This window comes from Carassius carassius, chromosome 26, assembly GCF_963082965.1.
Source record: "Carassius carassius chromosome 26, fCarCar2.1, whole genome shotgun sequence".
NCBI classification, from domain to species: domain Eukaryota; kingdom Metazoa; phylum Chordata; class Actinopteri; order Cypriniformes; family Cyprinidae; genus Carassius; species Carassius carassius.
The window spans coordinates 15,239,601-15,260,465 of NC_081780.1; the positions used below are offsets into that span (position 1 = coordinate 15,239,601).

Consider the following 20,865-nt stretch of genomic DNA (forward strand, 5'->3'; position numbering starts at 1 on the left):
AACAAACCATTAACTATGACTTTTGCCTCAATAAACTACTTTGTTGCTTGTTAATAATAAGGTAGTTGTAAAATGTAGGTTTTGGGTAGGATTAGGGATGTAAAATATGCTCATACAATGTGCTTTATAACAGCATATATGTTAATAATATGCATGCTAATAAGCAACTAGTTAATTGTGAGAATTGGTCCCTTTACTAAAGTGTTACTGATTTTGTTTATGCAGTTAAATTTTAAGAGGAAAACTGTGGATGAAATAAACAACTTCCTTTGATAGCACTGATGATAAAATAGAACTAGAAATTCAAAATAAAATGATTAAAGAATGGAAGAAATTGTCTGGTATTCTATTTAATATGGAAGTCTTGACAAAAAAAAAAAAAAGATACAAATGGAAAGAAACGCGGCATTACTCTTGAAAAAGAAATATCAGACTCTCCACTTAAACAATTCACCAGACAACAATTCATCTTTATTCAAATACAAAATTACAAAGCTTTTTTTTCTCCTTCTTTTCTGAGCACATAAACGGCATGAGAAACAAACAGTGTCTAGGGCTGAATCTCATATCCAAGCGGATCGAGCCCTTTATCCAGCAGGAGCAGAGAGGATTCCCTCATCTTCTGGAGGAACTTCTGAAGCTCGTCTTTAGAGAAAACCTGACAAAAAGAAAGTCAGGTCAGATGAATGGACAGCATCATATTTAACACAAGCACTCAGGTTATCAGAAGAGATCTCATGCAAATGGAGTCAACATAGTCTTACTGACATGCCATACTCATGTCTATATTTACAATCGCTCTCTAAAGGGCTCTGACATCACACCTCATAGAGTCTGTGCTGGTCAGACGCCACGATGTCAGCCAGACGCAGGCTCTCCTGGTGGCGCTCGGTGCGCTGCAGTACGGTTAACAGGAGGAAAGACATCATGGGCAGACACAAACGCCGTAGCAAAGTCATCTGATGAGCGCGCTCAGAGTCTTCCTCAGTGTCCTGCCAAACACACACCATGAATCCAGAACCTCCTACACTCAAAATGCATTCGCTGAATTTAAAAATCTTTAATCAGCCAAACCGGTAAATGAATAGAGAACATATTGACCTCTCTGACATCCACCATCCAGCCTCCATCAACAAACAGCAGCACATTATAGATCCTCTCCTTCACATCCTCTGTCAGCGCTCCCAGACGGCCCTGCCAGTTATCATACTCCATCTGGAGGACGTGACAAAGAAAACCCATTTAAGATAAAAGCCAGAAGTGTTCACGGCACTGTGAGAACGGTCTGTTTTCTGACCTTGTACTCTGCTTCTTTCATCTCATGGGCCACCTTCTCTGTAAACTTCGCTTGAGCAGGTGCTGTGGGTTTCACCGGAGGACAGTTCATGTGCTTGAACCACTCATTAAACGCTTCGTGAGCTTCCTGTGGGAGGGGAAAAACAGAGTAAGATCACTTTGCTGTAACTACATTCAGTACACTGACAATTCAGTGTTGCACAAAGATGCAGCTCCTCACCAGATAGGCACGGATGCACAGATGCTCACGGATAGCATTCTCCTCCTCCGCGGGAAGGGGCGTGTCCATGCCCTGCTCCTCCCACTGGCGGTAGATTTCCCGCATGGAATCTTCCGGCACTTTGGCGAAGACCATCTTAGCAGCGTCATGCTTCTTAGATGCTACGGGAAATGAGGAACATTAGATGTGAATAAATAAAATACCAATATCGCTAATCTAAGCTAAGTGACCTAACTAAGACCTAGGAGTAAACTAACCTTAAAAGCTGGTTTAAACTACTGTATTTCCCAGATAATGCACATTTTTATTATTACATTCAAAAATATGAAAACTATTGGCAAAGAAAACAAAAGTACACATTAATAAACACTATATCATGTATTTTAATTACCTTCACTCCACAACAAATCGTACAATTTTAAAGCTATCCAGAATTGACCAACAATGAAAAATCTTAAGTATAAAATTACACTGCCCTGCATCATATCTGCTGAAAAAACAAAACTGAGGCGCATTTTATAGACTTTTTGCTTTCTACAACCGTTTATAAGGTGAAGTCTGGTATTATCCCTTAATCACCAGAAAAGCAGCCGCAAAGACATGAATCTTGACTTCCTCTGAGCCAGGTTACAACTCTCTGTTAGATTCTCGCATGTATGAACGATCCTGAAGACATTATTTTAGGTCTAATCTGATTTCAAGGTCAGGATTACGACAAGTGACAGAGAGGAAAATGCAAAAGTCTGACCTAAGAACTTCCTCATGATGGCATTGCTCTGTTTGAGGGCTTCGGCTCGCTGGGCGGCATCAAACACCAGCCAGTCAATGACATCAATCTTCTGCTGATCCTCCTGTGTAGACAGATGAAGAGTTGTGTGTTAATTCCATTGCTAATTGGATACAGATTTATAAATGAACAGAGTTAGCAGGTCATTTGTACCACTGTAGTTGCTGCATCTAGTGCAGGGGTCAGGTCATGGTGGGAAAACTCATCTGTGTCTCTCTCTCTGATGGTCTCTACTACCGTTTTTGTGATGGCTGCTACATCCAAACCTAAAATCCACAAAAATATAAATGTGTAATAAACATTTAAAAGTACACATTGTGATACAAGACCCTTTGTCCTCACCTGCTTGGGTTGCCAGCTCTAGACAGTGTTTGCGCTGCTCAGTTACAGTGACTTCCTCCAGGAACTGAGCGTATTGGGACACGGCCATGTCAGCAGGAAGGTGACTGACATAAAACGCAATGAGGTCCACCTGCTTTTCTTTCACTAACAGTGAGATGTAGGCCTTCAGGACATCTACACACACCTCCTCCTGACAAACACAGATCACAGCAGTGAGTCTGCATCAAACATGTGAATGTATTCATCTGTAGAAGCAATAAGCTAGACACATGAAGAGAAATATAATCGAAAACGAACAAAAAAAAAAAAATGCATATAATGTACGTACCTTGAGTTGCATGCCCAAACTGCGATAAAACAACACTAAATGTGACATGAAGCGCAACAGATGAGCTGGCAGAGCTGTACTTCTTCCCAACCAATCATTGAACTCCTCCAGAAGACCTTTCAACGCAAGTTCGACATTAAAACGAAAACTTTTCAAAAAGCTAAAGTGAGATTTTTTCAAAAATCTGATCTCAAAGCATACCATCAAGATCCCCGAGAATAATCAACTTCTGAATCAAATGGTAATGTTCCTTAGTTGCATCCAGAACCCTCTGTCGACATAACACACGTGTGAAAAGATTTCCATCAGTTTAGTCTTTTACAAACGAAACCTCATTCATTCACTCTTACTTTGGATTCTGTTGCTTGAAGCTCTTCAAAGACTTTCTCCAATGTCCAACTGAAAAAGCCACATGATGGAATTAATCACTTACTGGAAAAGGACATAAAGACTGTATGTATGATGGAAATTAGAGGGTGTTTCTAGCCATACTTGGTCTCTAGGAACTCTCTGGGCAGCTCCTCCAGCTCTTCACTGCCCAGACCAGAAGAACAGATCTCCTGCTCTACCAGAGTGTCCACCATCACCCGGAAATACGCCCACACCGTGTCCTCCCACGACTCACACACGGGTAACAGCTGCAGGAAACAAGGACATATTCAAATAATGACTAAAAAAACAAGAGTAAAAACAGTTCGATGACTATTAACCTGTTTGAGGTTTCCACTCAGGGCAGCATAGATGGCTCTTTCATATTTGTTGAACTGCTCCTGAAACAGCAAAACAAAGCAGAAGCTTTCAGAACGACAAACAAAATGACTGATTGTTAATTTCTTGAGACTTGATGTTACCCAGTACAAGGTATAAAACACATTTTTTGCTGAATTAAAAAAGCTTATATCAGAGTACTTAAAGGGATAGGTCATCCAAAAATGAAAATTCTGTCATTAATTACTCACCTTCAAGAATTAAAATAAAAGCATGACTTTATTCAACAATTTGTCTACTTTTGTGTCAGGCGCCAAGGTGAACTGTTGAATAAAGTAGTTTTTTTTTTCTTTGCGCAGGAAAAAGTAATCTCGTAGCTTTGTAAAATTCCAGTTGAACCCCTGATGTCACATGGATTATTTTACAGATCTCCTTGCTACGTTTCTGTGCGTTGGTCGTGTTAATTACATTGCTGTCTATGGGAGGGTCAGAGAGCTCTCAGAATTCATCAAAAATATCTTTCTTTGAGTTCTGAAGATGAACGGAGGTCATGAGGGTGAGTAATTAATGAAAGAATTTTCATTTTTGGGTGAACTATCCCTTTAAAGACAAGGGGAAGAAAGACATTTTTAATTCCAATTAGATCAACAGATAAGAGTTTCCTCACCTCCTCTGCCATTCTCCAACAGCAAACCTTCCACACGCTTCGATGAGGATTCCCCTCCACCGCCTGAAGCTCTCCACCTCCTAAACACACGGATTGGATCACATGGATTGTGCTGTTTAATTGTTGAAGCATCTGGTTTCATTAAAAATATCTCAATCAAATAAGAATGAAAGTTTAATGGCAAATGAAGGTGAGTAAATGATAACAGAATTTTCATTTTGGGTTGAACTATCCCTTTAAATCCTATTTAACTTAAGTATTATTAACGTAGTTAGTATGTGCGTGTGCTGACCTCCGTTGATGTTGGGGTCGTGATACAGTTTCCAGCCTTCCAGAGTGGCAGCACGCCAGGCCTGACCACAGCGCTTACACAGCCTCTGAGCCTCATCAGTCATGCCAGCTCGTATGAGGTTAAAGAGGTTTTTGAGCAGGCGACTCTCGTCCTCTCGGTCCAGGTCTGCCAGTGGTCTCTTCTGTCTGATGGGAGCATCGGGATCCAGTTCTGTGACCAGTGGCCTGCTAAAACCACCGCTGGACTGATTCCTCCTCAGCTTCAGGGTGTGGAGTGTGTTCTCCCTACACATAAACAACCCATCATAATTCAAATCGGAGTTTTGAGATGGTCAATAATGTGAATAAGCAGTGATATCACTTACCAGTACACAGATTTGGCATAGTACTCAATGTTATCAGAGAAGTCTCCCATCTCATCTTTGGCGATACTCTCCAACCAATCCACCACCAGCTAAACACACACATACACACACAATACTGAGCTAAGTGTTTTTTCCATGCAGTAACAAGCAGGATGGGTGTAAATGGATGCATGTGTACCTGGCTCTGTCGCACCACACTGCCCTTCTGGAAGAACTGCTCCATTACTGCCTTCTCACTCTCGGTGGGCATCTGCAGAGAAAATACAACCACAAGTTCATACACAGTGGCTCCAAAAAATATACATGCTTAAGTCACCATTAATGTATGGACGTCACTGCAATGAACACAAAATATCTCACCAAGAGGCAATGGCACAATGTAGCCATGCGACATTCTAAAAGTTTTTGAGCTCGGTTTGTTCATTTTGGACAGTATATCTACTGTTTTATCATTTAAACCCCAACAGGCTACATTTTGCTAAATCTTTCGCTTGAACTATATGGTTATGGTTAAAGGTATGCGATATTGAAACAACATAACTCAATATTTTCTGGGATTTTATCGATAAAGATAATGTGTTATTGTTCTCCTAAAGTTTTTGATATTCTTCATACTCTGTGTTGTAGTCAGTTCACAATGATAAATATGAATCTTTTCCAATGAGTTTAAATAGATTTTTACCTTTGATGGGCATTTTACCTTTTTAAAGCGTGCATTAAATTTTGAATCAAGTTACTGCATTTAATCAGTAAATTAGAATAAGAAGACAGTGAAATGAAATCAGTATCAAGAAAATTCATCTTTGCAATGCAAAGGAAACAGAAGCTGCATCTGAAGTGACATTTACACACTATTTAATGCAGGATATGAACACATTTAACCTGCAATTACAAATGCATGAATCATGTTTTGATATATTAAACAAACTGTTGAATATTTATATTATTTAAATTATAAAAAGATACTTTGAATGTCAATCAGCAGGTGGCAGCAAGTCACTGTTAATAAGCGAGTCATTGCGACTGAACTGAATCATTTAAACGGTTGATTCATTCAGCAACAAAACACTGTCATGTTGTGTCACTTGTGCTCTCATAAGGTTTGACGTTTTGTAATATAATGCAATGACATTCATGTTTTTCCATCTATGCACTACAAATGCACTTACAGTTATATCCATCATGAAGTCTTCCTCTAAAACGGTTTGGATTCGGTCTCTGTATTTGAGAGAAGTATAACAATATGTAAGCAGTTGTGTGGCTTAATACTTTAGAGCAACCTGTGATACAATCTTTTTCAGGATCTAATGATGAATAGAGATTTAAAACAACACTTAGAAATCCTTAGAAACATTATAAATGCCTGTATTGTCACTTCTGATCAATTGAATGCATCCTTGCAGAATAAAATGATTCATTTCTTCATTATACGCCGAACCCTTGAACGGCAGTGTATGAGAGTGTTGCACCTGTACAGTGAAGTGATGAGTCTCCAGGTCACCATCTCTTGCTGCAGCAACCAGGTAATGCTGACCGTCTTGGAGGATTTCTGCTGACCCGGGGCCGACCGAAGAACCATTTTCTGCAACATACTAACCTACAATAAAGGTCAGTGCATTTCAAATATCAGGAAGGATTTGTTTTCAGTTTGGCAACATTTTCATTTAGCCACCATTCAAAACATTTCTTTTGTTCTAATATAACTTATACTATATATTCATTTTGTATTTTAAATGATTACTCATTTCTACTTAATGAAACTCTAACTTTAATCCCATGATTCTGAAATTCCCAGTCTTGTCTATGAACTACTAGTTATGTACCTTATCTTGACAGAGAGCCTCATACTCCTCTAAAAGATCAAACACATCTGTGGATGCGCGGCGTAAATATGACTGCAGAAAATCAGGAAACAAACTGAGAGAAGCTGGGAGAAGAAAAAGGCAGAGAGAGAGAGAGCTGCAGATCATGTAAACCAGTCACTTCATATGTAGTGATAATGATTACGTATTAGGATTATTTACCAGCCTCTCCGGGATCATCTTCCTTTAGCATGAGAGCGCTCATGTTGACATCCTCCGTGAAGCTGGTGTCCACCAGCCCAGACAGAGGAGACGGGAAAAGACTGTTCGTCCAATCACTGTCATCCAAGTTCTGAAGTGTCAATAAACAAAACCCCCCCGGCAAAACAGTTACCACTTACATCAAACCAGCTAAATATATGGAGTCAGGAGGAATAAAGGATGTTTGTATGAATTCTGGTCACTCACCATGCTCAGACTGCCTTTAGTACGGGGCGTGTTAACGAAACGAGGAGTTCTGCCTCCTGTCCCGAGGATGGCTGACACATCTGGGTTCCTGAGGGCACTTCTTGGAGTGACTGTTCATAATTTACAGTCAAACCAAAAAACAAAGATTCAGACACCAGATATAATTTGAGTTGTTTTTTTTTTTTTACTAGTGGCTGCAGGTCATTTTATGTAAGTGTGGATCGCAAAATAAACAGTGACATATTATACCCCAAAATTCTTCATACAGTGGACAACCAGTAAAATTTGGCACCAAGAATTATTCAGACACTTTTACCGCGTTTTTCTTTAATTGCTAATGTGACCCTTTTTACACCACAGACTGAACAAAATCAAGCATTGCTTTGTAACTAATTGTTGTGTACTTAATTTTAACAGCTGACAGTTATTCAACCTAATTCATTACATACCTTTCTATCACAGCTGTCTGACATTATCAAGATTAATTTGTTCTGACGCAGTTTAACTCAGAGTTCTTGTCATATTTTATTACCATTTTCTAAACTATAGCGAATGAACTGTGATAAGGTTTTGGTTTGACTCTAAAAGAGAGTTGCACATCAATACAGACCACTCTACATAAACATAAAACAGTACTAAAGGATTCAGCCAGTTCATTCAATACAAGACTGATTCACATCATCAATGATTGTGTTACTGAAATTCTTTTGGAATGATTTATTGGTCATTTCTGAATGGGAGTGTTTTTGCATGCAGCATCTATATCTTTACACACAGAGAGCAAATGCGGTTTCCTTACGAGTTTGTCTGAGGAGGGATCCAGGTGTCTGGCGCAGTGGTGGTCTAGCAGGGGTAGTGCTGGTGCCAGGAGTCTCATCCTGTGCCGGTGGGACTGAACACACAGTAAAGGGAAAAAAACCTTCCTACATGTTTATAACAGTTTCAGCACAGATATATTGCATAATGGCATTAATACGTCAAGCTTTTTTATAGCTAAAATTGAAGTTCTTTCAAAATGGATGTATTCTGTACCATTAAATAACAACGCTATTTGACTGTTTATCACTGTGAAGCTGTTTGAAACTATCTGCATTTTAAAGTGCAACATAAATAAATAAATGTAAGGACTTTACTAAGGCTTGTGATTTTGGTAAGGATACACGCAACTTTTTTGTGTGAGCTCTTTCTGCGGGCAGCACGGGTCACATCAGTGTCCCGAACCGCTGGACTCATCCAGGTCTGATTCCTGCACAGAATACACACACCACAACTACATTTTCAAGATCATTATAACATTGGGTTATTAACATTATAAATTATAAATACAGTTGAACACAGATTCTCTGTCTTCAGACTAAAAACTGTAACATTATATATATATATCAACAAAGACCCACACTCACACACAAACCTAAACGAACTCAACGTGGCCTGTAAAATATATTCATAATTCAAATACAGCTATTAATTAACGTTAGCTATGAACTGTCAAAACGCATCTTAAGAACTAGAATTATTTTTAAACAATGTAAAGTTCTGTCAATGCTGCAAATAAAATAACATTAAAGTCACATATTGGTTATGTGTTATTATATGGACAGTGTCAACTGCCATGTGGAGCCGTTCTTACGATAACGTACATTAGAGCAAATCTCGAATCAAATAAAGTAGTTAAAATAATCTGACAGAATTCATACATCAGTTACACTATAATAAAACGTAATATTTACCAGTCCATGTTGTCTGTAAAGTCACAACTGCTAGCCAATGATGCTAGAACACGGGATTTGCGCCTTCGCTTCTGAGGCTCGTCGTTCTTCCTCTGAGCTGCGCTTCTCATTACTCCACACCGCCCTCTACTGGCGCGGAGGAACGAGCGATTACTAACATACCACCGTCTGTCAGGTGCTGCCACCTACTGGCTATAGAAGGAATCACATGCATCGCAATGGGCCTTGTTTTTTTTACTTGTCACATAATGTACTGTATATTGCCATTTTAAGAGAACATTTAACATTGTTCTGTTTATATTGCATTAATATCTTTTCAAAAATATGTCCAATATAATCCAATTAAACTTGTATTTATTACATTAGTGGCACGTGACATGACAACTGTATGATGGGATTATTTTTACATTTAGGCTATAAATAACTTGAAATGTCAGCCTCATGAGTGGTATTCGGTGGCTAGTTAACGGATTCTCCGTTCAAATGTCACGTAGTTATGAATGTCTATAATGATATGTCAAGTAATTCTTTCTCATATAAGAATGGCAGGGGTTAGTTGTCAAACCTGCTCATAATTCAGTGCATATTTCTTTGGGTATGGGTTTATTTTTGAAAGCCAATTTCCATATCTACAGTACATACCTTAAAGACTTTGCACTATTATTTTCCCTGATCGAAGATACTAAACACAGAAGATAATTAATAATTAATTTATCCTGTAATGGCTTGTTGTCAATTAATGGAACCTGGAACCTTTTCAGAAACATTTAACCAAAAAGACAATGCCAAACCAAGTCTGTGTAAATACAGCTTTTTGCTAGAGGAAGTACAATGGTTTCTTTCTTAGCACAGCTAGAGTTAGCAGGACTAAAGGATTTCAGGATGTAAGAGAACATTCTGAAACAGAATGTAAGGACTTCTCTTTGTGATCTGAAACTTGAAAAGAAAGAAAGAAAGAAAGAAAGAAAGAAAGAAAGAAAGAAATGGGGTTACTGACAAAAAGTCAGTATTGCGAGATTTTCTATTTTAAATAAATCATCTAAATGGTTTTGACATTTCTATTTCTTAAAGAATCCTGAAAAAAATGTTCATGGTTTCCACAAAATATATTGAGCAGCATAACGGTTTTCAACACTAATAGTAAGAAATGTTAATCGAGCAGCAAATCTGCATATTAGAATGACCTTAATATTTTACATTATGTGACACTGTAGTTATGAAGCAATGACTGCTGAAATTCAGCTTTGCAATCAGAGAAGTAAAATGTTTATCCACCTTATTTTTCAATGCGGAAGTAAGCCTTTTTTTTTGTGTGAATGTGCAAGATATCTGGTTCATTAGCCACTGTAGCAATAACAAGAATAACAACATGCTGTAAATGGTAAAAATGTTTGCACTACAAACCAGTGTACATGTGTTCATAATTAAGATAATACAGTAAAATAATATGGTAAGACACCCGTTTACAGTTTTTACAGCTAATTTGTAATTAAATGTACAAATTTAAGCGCCCATTCTTACTGGAAAAATAAGGTGGATATAGGCCTAAACCCCAAAACAAAACAGTAGGTAAACTGGTTCCTTTGACTACACCTCAAGCTCATGACAAAAAAAAATAAATGCATAAATATCATGTAGTGCTTTGCAAAGTAACCAAAGTTTGGCTTGTGAAGTTTATTTTGTGTGTGTGTTTCTTTAGTAAACGTGTAATTATGCCACCGCTACCCTGCATACACTTCAGCATCTCCTTTCAAATAAGACCATTTAACCACTGGTTGCATAATCACATGGTTAATCGTGCGGAAGGAAAACGGTGTAGACCGGCAATTAAGTAAAACAATCACAAAACACTTGCATTTTACTTTGAGTACTTTACACCATTTCAAGGTTTTATTTGACAGTATTTCAGTGAATATCATACAGTAAACAAGAGCTCTGCAAAAGTAAGTATATATATCCATTGAGTTGCATTTCATAAAAATATCTCACTTACAGTTTTTGTAATAGGTCATAGTGTCATATTTATAGTTTTTAGCTGTATACAGGATGAACCACGCGTTTCTTTCAGTTCTACACAGTGATACAGAGCCCCTTTTGGGCATTGCGTTGCCTCCATGGCTTTACTGATAAATCATCTTACTTTAAATCATGTTATTCATCAGGTTGAATTATTTAGGTAACATCTCTTTAGCATTTGGCAAACTCAAGACAAAATCAATGGAAAAGCAGTGTGAAAGCACTGACACTATTCTCTCGTTAAACACACTCGCTACTCTACAAAATGACAAAGGAAAAGAAACCCTATAACGCCAGAAACTCAGCCTAAACAAGTACATTAATGCAAATGCTGCTAACTACGCAAGTGAATCACCTTTTTCTTGTTGTTACATTGCAAAAGAATGCAATTTATAATGTAACACATTGCATTTTGAATGTGGTATTAGCATAATTTAGCATTAGTTTTCTTTTTTAGGGCCAAAATTTGTAATGTAGCTAAAGTTTGAAGTGTCTGAGTTTTGGAGTCACTACTAAATTTTCAGAAAGAGAAGGACAAATGGGTTAATTGTCACTAGTAGCGATGTATAAAGTTCAGCTTACTCAGAAGACACGTTCAAACCGAGCAGACTAACGTGAACCTGTCGTGAAATCTGTGGCGAAATTTTCCACCCTCACGCAAAATCCGTATTGCGTAGCTTTCTAATGAAATAAATGAATTTCACCCATAAAAATGAGCCAAAAACTGTTTGAATGCACCTTTACAACACATTGTTCAATAGTAAAGACATTTTAAGATAACTCTGTCGCCCCCTTGAGTACGGAGGTTTGTTAGCGCTATAGTGACGAAAAATAGATGCTAAGGATGCACAATGAAACCGTACATATTTACTATGTGCTAAAATTTGTTTCTGCATTCGTGTACTTGCATGGAGTAAGTTTTTTCTGGTCTTAATAATAAGATGTCTTGTTCTTTATTCATTAAATTTATTTTGTACTTAAACCAAATTTCTAGAGATATCACAGCGTTAGTGATCCAACTTATTCATATGCACACACAATCTTTGCTGGTACTCTACAGAAAATACATTTGCTTTGACAATGTCATTGTCCGTCTGAGATTTCGAAGGACGTACCACTCGGAATGTAATAGCCACAGAGGCACACTCATTTTTGGATTGCTTCAATTAATTTGTCTTTATCAGGGAAATGTTAGCACTATCCTGTAATGACTAGATCATTGTCGGCTCTCCTTGTCATATACAACAGTTGTCAAAGAGCGTCAGTGGAACCCATCATCGCTTTATTTCTGTGGGAGATGAATATAATAGAGACGATGATATGACAGAAGGGATAGAAGGGATAAGGTCTTGTCTGGGGTCCTTTTCACAGGAACTTGAATTGACATGTATATATGAATTAAAGTGAACAAAATTATAAAAGTTGTGAATAATTGTACAACATTTTTACAGTATTGAAGGGATAATACACAATGAAGTCACGATGGGGGCTTGATGTTTTTTTTTTCTTTTTTGTGTGTGTGTGTGTATAATTTCTGTGCCACTATCGGTTATAAAATCAGTATAAAATCAAACAATTAATTCACTCCTTCAAAATCATGCAACTGGATGAGACCATAGTTTTGTCAGTCCAGAACTATAGTTGGATGCCACTAGCTGCACAGAAATAATCTATAACCTATTTCACCTTCAATGCTGTAATGCTGTATTTACTACTGACAGTGACATTAATAACAATTGAACTCATAAAAAGTGAATTATGAAAGAAAACACAGAATAATAATGTAATCTGAGGTCCAGATGTTAATTAAAAGTTTGTTCCATTACACCTTAACATTCCAGTTGGTTACAGTAACTGGTTACATCAATGTTCCCCATCCATTCAATTCAATGGAGCAAAGAATCAATCTAGAGTCCCGTTCACGCCAAGAATGATAAATATAATGATAACTTAGTTAGCATCCATGTCAGTGCACGATAACATTATGTTTATTGCAAGCGACCAATGCAGTTATGCCATCTGCTTTAAAAGCTAATTCAATTGGAAAGTGGTGGATTCTGATTCTGTCAGTGATTTTATCATTCATCAGATGAAAAAAAAAAAAGTGTTCTGAAAGTGATTCTGTGCGTCATCGTTATACTGTATAATTACCCTACTCTCAGAATTAGAATGATTAATACAACTTTATAGTTATCATCATTATCATCCTTGGTTTCAACGGGCCTTTAGCCACCTTGCCGTTCCGTTTTTTTTTTGGTGAATAAATTACCATTTACATAACCAGAGTTTTACTTCAAATACCATGGTTAAACTATGGCTAGTGTTGCAAAACCATGGTTAAATTGTGGTTACCATGGTTTAACTAGTAACCATGTTTTTTTTTTTGGTTAATTCTTTTGTAAGGGGTGTGGCACACAGATGTTTAACATGACACTTAAAGTTCAAACAATTTCAACTTTAACCTCATTTACTTTGGCCTTTTCAAAGCATAACCAAATAAATGTCAAAGAAATTCCATAATCTGAAACCTTTTAATTAGTTCTTTGTGTTTTCAGTTAGCCTTCGATTAGCAAGTTAACATCTTAGTATACTAGCTAGTAGAGGCTGATAGACTGTGTCTATGTAGATATATCAAAATACAGCACAAGATGGATAATGACATTCTAAGGAAAAAAAACATTGCATGACAATAGCATACATTACCTCTTTCATGTACTTTCAGAATTTGCTATTAGCAAGCTTGTTAAAATCACCCTTTTGTGAAGGGTGCAACAAGCATAACATTTTCACAACAAGCATGGCGCTTGTCTGGAGAGTGTTGAAGCCCTGACATGAACCATGTGAACTAGAGACTTACCAATACACAACCTTTAATAATAAACAAAGTTTCATAACAGGATTTTGAAAATCAACTTATGCAATGAATAACATGGATGCACAGCATTTTATATGTACACATGTCTACTTAAAGACAAAGTGCTCAACAAACATTTGAACTCCTGTCAAAGATATCATTAATAAATATCTGCACTTCTTTTAGAAGACTCTCACCTCTATTTCTATGTACGAAAATAGCTTTGAATTTTATATTGATATATCTATACTGTGGACATAAACTGGTCTCTCTAGACACCAATCAGCATTCAGAGACACAAATGTAATGGCATACTTATTCAGATCTGGCATTACTTTTGCACAGTTTCTACGGAACAAGTAATCCAATGAATTTATAGCAGCCTTAAATTTTTCTTTGTCTTGATGTCATTGTCTAGGATTTAGAGCTCAAATAAAGCATTAAGTGGTCAGCATAAGGCAGGGGTGTTCACTCCTGATCCTGGAGGGTCAATGTACTGCAGAATTTATCTCCAGCCTTCCCCAACACACTTGCTTGGATGTTTCTAGTAATCCTGAAGACCTAGATTAGCTGGTTCAGGTGTGTATAATTAGTATAGGAGCTTAGCTCTACAGGACAGTGGCCCTCCAGGAGCAAGATTGAACACCCCTGGCATAAGGCACTCTGCCATAATTAAATCATTTAATCGAAATCACCTTGGACTCAAATTGCTTTGTTCATGTACTCACATAAAGGGAGAATATATTGAGAGTCAAGAGAAGGTCAAAGCCCATTGGCACCTTCAGTTCTGTATTGAAGTTGAGTAGGAACACCTATTAGCAACCACTCAAGTTTATATCGCTGTCAGTGGGAACGCACCTTAAAGTGGAGTAGGAATGATTTCTAGATTACACTCTTCTAATTTACACTGTGTATGAGTACTCCAGTATGGGCTCACAATGGTGCGTAAAGACCGTATTTACAATATGTCTCACATAAATGTAGTTATATAATATATCTATTTCTATATTCATTTTCCGACCCTTATACAGACATCTGCAGGTCAGTCTTTAAGGCAGAGTTCATAGTCAAGTGTTCACTCATATAGGATCTTTTTAATCATATTCATTCTTCAAATACGCAAAAACTGTATGTCAGGCAACTCCTTCAGTATTCCTCATTTTTTAATGAAAGTGTATAAAAATGGCTGTAGCCACCAGTGGTGGTTCAGACTCAGTAAGTGGTTCTCTATGCATGTACATCTCTGAGTCTTGAGTGCTTTTACCCAACAGTTTAAACAAGTCTGGGAATCTTTTTGCACGCTACATGCAGTACTCATTCTACTGTGGTTCCATTTTTGGAGTGAATGCTTCCAGTTCTTAAGGTGGTGGGTGTCATATCTGTTAAAATAACTTAAAATATAAATAAAAAATGCTCTGTCTAGAAATGCATGGAAAGTTCTTTAGTGAGGATTGTGGGAGGGTGGTACCTAGTCAAGGGTGGTACCTAGTCATCCTATCTCTTTCAATAAGAGCAAGCCTGTGAAAAGCTATCAAGAAGAGCCCAACCAGTTCCAAAACAAGGCGGATCATAGCCAAAGGTTGGTCCAAAAGAAGTCAAGGCCGAAAGTAACGTCTAAACTTGGGCCTGAGATCGTGATGAGATGTTATCTGCTGATGGTGGAGGTGGCTGAGCGCAAGGTACTGGGTAGCTTGTCCGTACCAGGGATCTTCCAGGGCCCTGGGGATACTGTGGTCTTCCTGCCTGATGCACAGCTGCTGGTCTTGGAGTTGTGGCTGGGGCGACTCTCTTGGCTCATTTGCCCTTTCTCTGGTTCCTTTGGTAGGGCTTTGAATGGCACCAGAGCTCCTTGTTGGTTGTTGCTACCATCCAGGCATCCATTTCCCCCATACACGTTGGTGTCATTTGGAGAAGTTTTGGGCAAATCTTGCTTTTGAGATGGTGTATTGCTCCGCTCCCTCCTGCGCTCCTTGGACTTTGACCGGCTGCTTTTGTGGGATTTGGGCTCTCCCGCAAGTTCATCAATGTATTGTTGCTGACTCTTCCCTCCAATTGAGCGACGGTTGGTTCTGTTGCCCTCCCTCTGCTTGGTCCCACCCCCAACTCCACCTGCCAGGGCTGACCTCTTCCCCACACCTGCCTGCTCCAGAGCCCTACTCTCTGGGCCTCTAGGAACCTGGGAACAGTCTAGACCTGCTGCTTCCAAGGACGATGTATGAGGTGGGTCGGTGGGTGGGTTCACATGAGAAGAAGCTGATGGATTAGATAAGCTGTCGAGGGGTGGTGCTACTTCCGACAGACTTGGGAAGGCTGTAGTGTGAGCATCCCAGGGGGCGGGATTATCTGCTGGGAAAGCATGGAACAGTCACACAAACATTTAAACCAAAACAGAAAGGAGCACAATTGGAAACACACTAGAGTAAGAATTAGTGGAATCTAAGCTAACACTGGAAAAGAATTACTATCTAACGAACACGAACCAAACACTCCCCAAACCAGTTCAGTGCAATCCCTACCCTGCAAGCTAATTTCATCTGTCAACTCAATCACACAGTAACCTCTCAAGGAAAATTCAGACTTCATGGATTCTGTTCAAATGGTAATGGATTCAGTGACAAACAGTAATGCTACCTATCAAAGTACAAATGCTAAAATGAGGGTAGGTTTACTGTAGGTTGGGGTTAGAATCTCTTTAAATGTTGTGTAGGCAATAAGCACTATGAGTTATATGACCAATGAAATCGGTTGAGAGGTGGAATTTGCACAACTTGTTTGGGTAAACCCCCCCAAAAATTAATAAAACATAAAGTAAATATCACAAAGTACGTTTATATTACCATGGCCTTTTTCTACAATGTACTATGCAAATAGTATGGGATCTGTATTATGATCATTACACAAAGTATGTTTGGTACTGTTCCATGGTCCATTACCAACTGTGCATCATGGAAATGCCACAGTACTTTTCTTGTAAGAACTCAAAAGGTCTATATGATATTGTCTGCATACAGTACATACCAAAACAACTTCCATTTCTGACAGGAAATGGATAGTTTTCAGCCAGTAAGTTAGTTTCATGTCTACTGGATGTGGAATAATCAGGTTCTCTCATTCGCTTCTTATGCTATCCGCCTAACCTCCACACAACCACACACATACACACACAAACACATCACTTCACACCAAGATGCTTATATTGGAGTGACACTTCCTCTCCTTAGACTCCCAATACAAAAGAGGGTCACCAACCTTAATATTCTCATTATACATCCCTAATCCTACCTGTCTCCTCATATATCACAGGATACACAGAAGACTGCTCAGCTTTCTGCCAACCTAGAGAGCCCATATGTGCCCAGGCGGCCATTTTAACGTGTGCAAACAAGCTAATTATTTGGGAATTCAACACAAGAAAACAAACACCTACAACAGCAACTCTTTATCCTTAAGCTTAAAATACAGGGAAATATGGCAAGTGTAAACAATTATGTATCATTGTGTCTCTGCATTAGTGGTTTCTTTCTATACTGGGGTCAATTTCTCTTGTTTATATGGCCCACGTGTAGCAAAAATCACTGGCCTATAGAGGAAAAAGATGAATCCAAGCTCATAAAGGGTTTTTCACTGTGAAACAGAAGACAGGTATGGAATATAAAACCGTAGAGGCTGACACAACCATCCCATGATGACTGTATTTCAGCTAAGTTTCTGTGGCGCCACTGAGATCTCAGTGGGATACTAAACGCGTGAGAAGAGATGGCCAAGTGTGAGCGGAATTCAAAGGCAAGTACGCATAGGGTTGTTTCAATGGCTGTTAGGAGCTCATAGGAGTTAAAGGGTTAGTTCACCCAGATAGCAAATTTATGTAATTAATAACTTACCCTCATGTTGTTTCAAACCCGTAAGACCTCCGTTTATTTTTGGAACACAGTTTAAGATATTTTAGATTTAGTCCGAGAGCTCTCAGTCCCTCCATTGAAGCTGTGTGTACGGTATACTGTCCATGTCCAGAAAGGTAAGAAAAACATCATCAAAGTAGTCCATGTGACATCAGAGGGCCAGTTAGAATTTTTTGAAGCATCGAAAATACATTTTGGTCCAAAAATAGCAAAAACGACGACTTTATTCAGCATTGTCTTCTCTTCTGTGTCTGTTGTGAGAGAGAGTTCAAAACAAAGCAGCTGGATATCCGGTTCGCGAACGAATCATTCAGTTCACCAAATCGAACTGAATCGTTTTAAATGGTTCACATCTCTAATACGCATTAATCCACAAATGACTTAAGCTGTTAACTTTTTTAATGTGGCTGACACTCCCTCTGAGTTCAAACAAACCAATATCCCGGAGTAATATATGTACTCAAACAGTACACTGACTGAACTGCTGTGAAGAGAGAACTGAAGATGAGCACAGAGCCGAGCCAGATAACGAATAAAACATTGACTCATTCACGAGTCAAGAACCGTTTCTGTCAGACGCGTCTGATTCGTGAACCGAGGAGCTGATGATACTGCGCATGTGTGATTCAGCGTGAAGTAGACCGACACACAGGGCGTCTGAACTGAACTGATTCTTTTGGTGATTGATTCTGAACTGATTCTGTGCTAGTGTTATGAGCGCGGGTAAACCGAAGGCTTGAATCAAGGGCAATCATCGCAAATGACGCCATTATACGTCGAGCGCAAAAGAACCGGTGAACCATTTTCTTCAACCGGTTTATTGAATCGAACTGTTCGAAAGAACTACTGGTGATCCGAAAACTGATGCAACCGGTTCTTGACTCGTGAACGAGTCAGTCTATTGTTCGCTATCTGGCTCTGCTCGGTGTTCATCTTCAGTTCTCTCTTCACAGCAGTTCAGTCAGTGTACTGTTTGAGTAAATTAATTACTCCGGGATATTGGTTTGTTTGAACTCAGAGGGAGTGTCAGCCACATTAAAAAAAAGTTAACAGCTTAAGTCATTTGTGGATTAATGCGTATAAGAGATGCGAACCGTTTAAAACGATTCGGTTCGATTTGGTGAACTGAATGATTCGTTCGCGAAACGGATATCCAGCTGCTTTGTTTTGAACTCTCTCTCACAACAGACACGGAAGAGAAGACAATGCTGAATAAAGTCGTTGTTTTTGCTATTTTTGGACCAAAATGTATTTTCGATGCTTCAAAAAATTCTAACTGGCCCTCTGATGTCACATGGACTACTTTGATGATGTTTTTCTTACCTTTCTGGACATGGACAGTATACCGTACACACAGCTTCAATGGAGGGACTGAGAGCTCTCGGACTAAATCTAAAATATCTTAAACTGTGTTCCAAAGATAAACGGAGGTTTTACGGGTTTGAAACAACATCAGGGTAAGTTATTAATTACATAAATTTGCTATCTGGGTGAACTAACGCTTTAAGTTTTCATCACAATGGAGAGTCAGTTACAAGAATGCTAAGAGTGTATGTGCGTCTAGGAGTAGATCTGCTGTTTCTCTTTCAGTGTGTGAATTTGACTAGACTTATGGTTTCACTGTATGACTTGAGTAGGAGTAAACACAGACAATATATTGAATATTCAGAATAAATACAACATTATTATAATTTTGGTGATATAAATTCGCAATGATTTTAATGCACTTTTTATTAAACCATTAAATTTCCTAAATACTACAGCAGTAGGCAAGTTTTGCTTGCAACTTGAATGTTAGAGCGCTAATGCAGACACAATTTAATAAGATCTCTGATTTAAACTTTGAAATTTGATTCATTTATGTGAATAAGTGTGCTTGTTTGCTTCAAATTATCAGTTCAATAATTAATTTATCAGTCATTGCTCAAAATATACAATGAAATAACAATTTTCTCACAGCTGTGACTGTGGTAATTGATTGAAGATTATTGTGCTTGTTTTATAGGTACTCTTTGTGTATAATGTCTGAATACCAAAACTTAGTCTAATAATATTATATTACGAAAAGACAGCTTGCAGTACATGTGAGTTACAGTACATTCACTAACACAGATATAAAAGACACAATGTAAAACTACTGTATATATATATATATATATATATATATATATATATATATATACTTATAAATTAAACAAACAAACAAACAAAAATATATATATAAAAAACAACAATCCAAACCACAGCACTACGAGAAAGAATGATGACTGGTGTGTTAGAATGCATGCACTCTGTTACAAACCGTGTCTTTAGGATGGCCCATTAGGAAGAAATAGGGGGAACCATGGTTGTCACTTTTCATGCACATGGAGAGACTGGAAGGTACCATTCCTATAAGAGGCGAAGTAACAACCTAGACCAATCATTAGGGTTAGAACAGTAGCCACAGGCTAAGACAATATTAAGATCAGTGCTGAGATAGTATTCAGTGAGGAAAATTGAGAACGGAAGTGAGAATTATTTACTGACAGCCATAAAACTGATGAAAGATAAGAAGACTTGCTATATCTGCATTAATACAAAGAGCATGCTGTCACAGTCATGTTAAAGAAGTGTTGTGTTAGCAGGAAAATTTTCAGAGTTATTAATTATTAGTGTACAAGAGAATGGTTTTTCTCAATCGCTTGGCTCAATTCTCAAATTAGATTTTTCTCTCTCTCTCAAAACAGTAAGTTCAGATCATTGAACAGTTTGTTGCTTTTACAACATTTGAATTTCTTAATAAATATGACACTAGATTATATATATATATATATATATATATATATATATATATATATATATATATATATATATATATATATATATAACTAGGTTGTGAAGCATGAATTACATTTTTGGTTGAGTTACTACATTTTGTGTTGTCGTTTCCCATAAAACAAACATTTGTGATAGTTGAACTTACAGTTTAGAGAATTAGAAAAGAGTCATGAACTGAGAAACCAAAATTCCCTTGATTTTTTGACATATAAGAGGTCATTGTACTAAACGAACTCAAAATGTTATCGTTAGTCTAAAAAAAGATTATATTG

At 37.9% G+C, this 20,865-nt stretch overlaps 2 protein-coding genes across 2 annotated transcripts in view; both read right to left on the minus strand.

Annotated features, from left to right (window-relative positions):
- Positions 1–459: 459 nt before the first annotated feature.
- On the minus strand, positions 460–9,143 carry LOC132105882 (nuclear pore complex protein Nup107-like). Its single transcript, XM_059511362.1, has 25 exons — positions 9,005–9,143; positions 8,435–8,520; positions 8,074–8,166; positions 7,275–7,384; positions 7,029–7,158; positions 6,828–6,931; positions 6,474–6,601; positions 6,174–6,222; positions 5,183–5,254; positions 5,005–5,093; positions 4,641–4,924; positions 4,349–4,428; positions 3,684–3,743; positions 3,466–3,611; positions 3,324–3,372; positions 3,175–3,244; positions 2,974–3,089; positions 2,646–2,835; positions 2,457–2,569; positions 2,265–2,367; positions 1,517–1,677; positions 1,298–1,423; positions 1,102–1,215; positions 825–992; positions 460–658 (listed from the first exon to the last, which is right to left on the minus strand). The coding sequence occupies exons 1-25, from the start codon at positions 9,112–9,114 to the stop codon at positions 551–553; spliced, it is 2,859 nt and encodes a 952-aa protein (XP_059367345.1). The 5' UTR covers positions 9,115–9,143; the 3' UTR covers positions 460–550.
- Positions 9,144–12,542: 3,399 nt separating this feature from the next.
- LOC132105887 (membrane-associated guanylate kinase, WW and PDZ domain-containing protein 2-like) overlaps positions 12,543–20,865 on the minus strand; it is a 219,299-nt gene continuing 210,976 nt past the window's right edge. The window contains exon 22 of the mRNA XM_059511367.1: positions 12,543–16,217. Within this exon, the coding sequence (XP_059367350.1) occupies positions 15,520–16,217 (698 nt within the window). The 3' untranslated portion in view covers positions 12,543–15,519. The remainder of the gene's footprint in view (positions 16,218–20,865) is intronic.

Excerpts from the sequence above, each read along its gene's own strand:
- LOC132105882 (XM_059511362.1), bottom strand. The coding sequence starts at position 9,114 with ATGAGAAGCGCAGCTCAGAGGAAGAACGACGAGCCTCAGAAGCGAAGG. Across the intron at positions 4,925-5,004 it reads TATGCCAAATCTGTGTACTG|GGAGAACACACTCCACACCC; the intron begins GTAAGTGATATC and ends GTTTATGTGTAG. Across the intron at positions 3,245-3,323 it reads TTCAAGCAACAGAATCCAAA|AGGGTTCTGGATGCAACTAA; the intron begins GTAAGAGTGAAT and ends TTATGTCGACAG.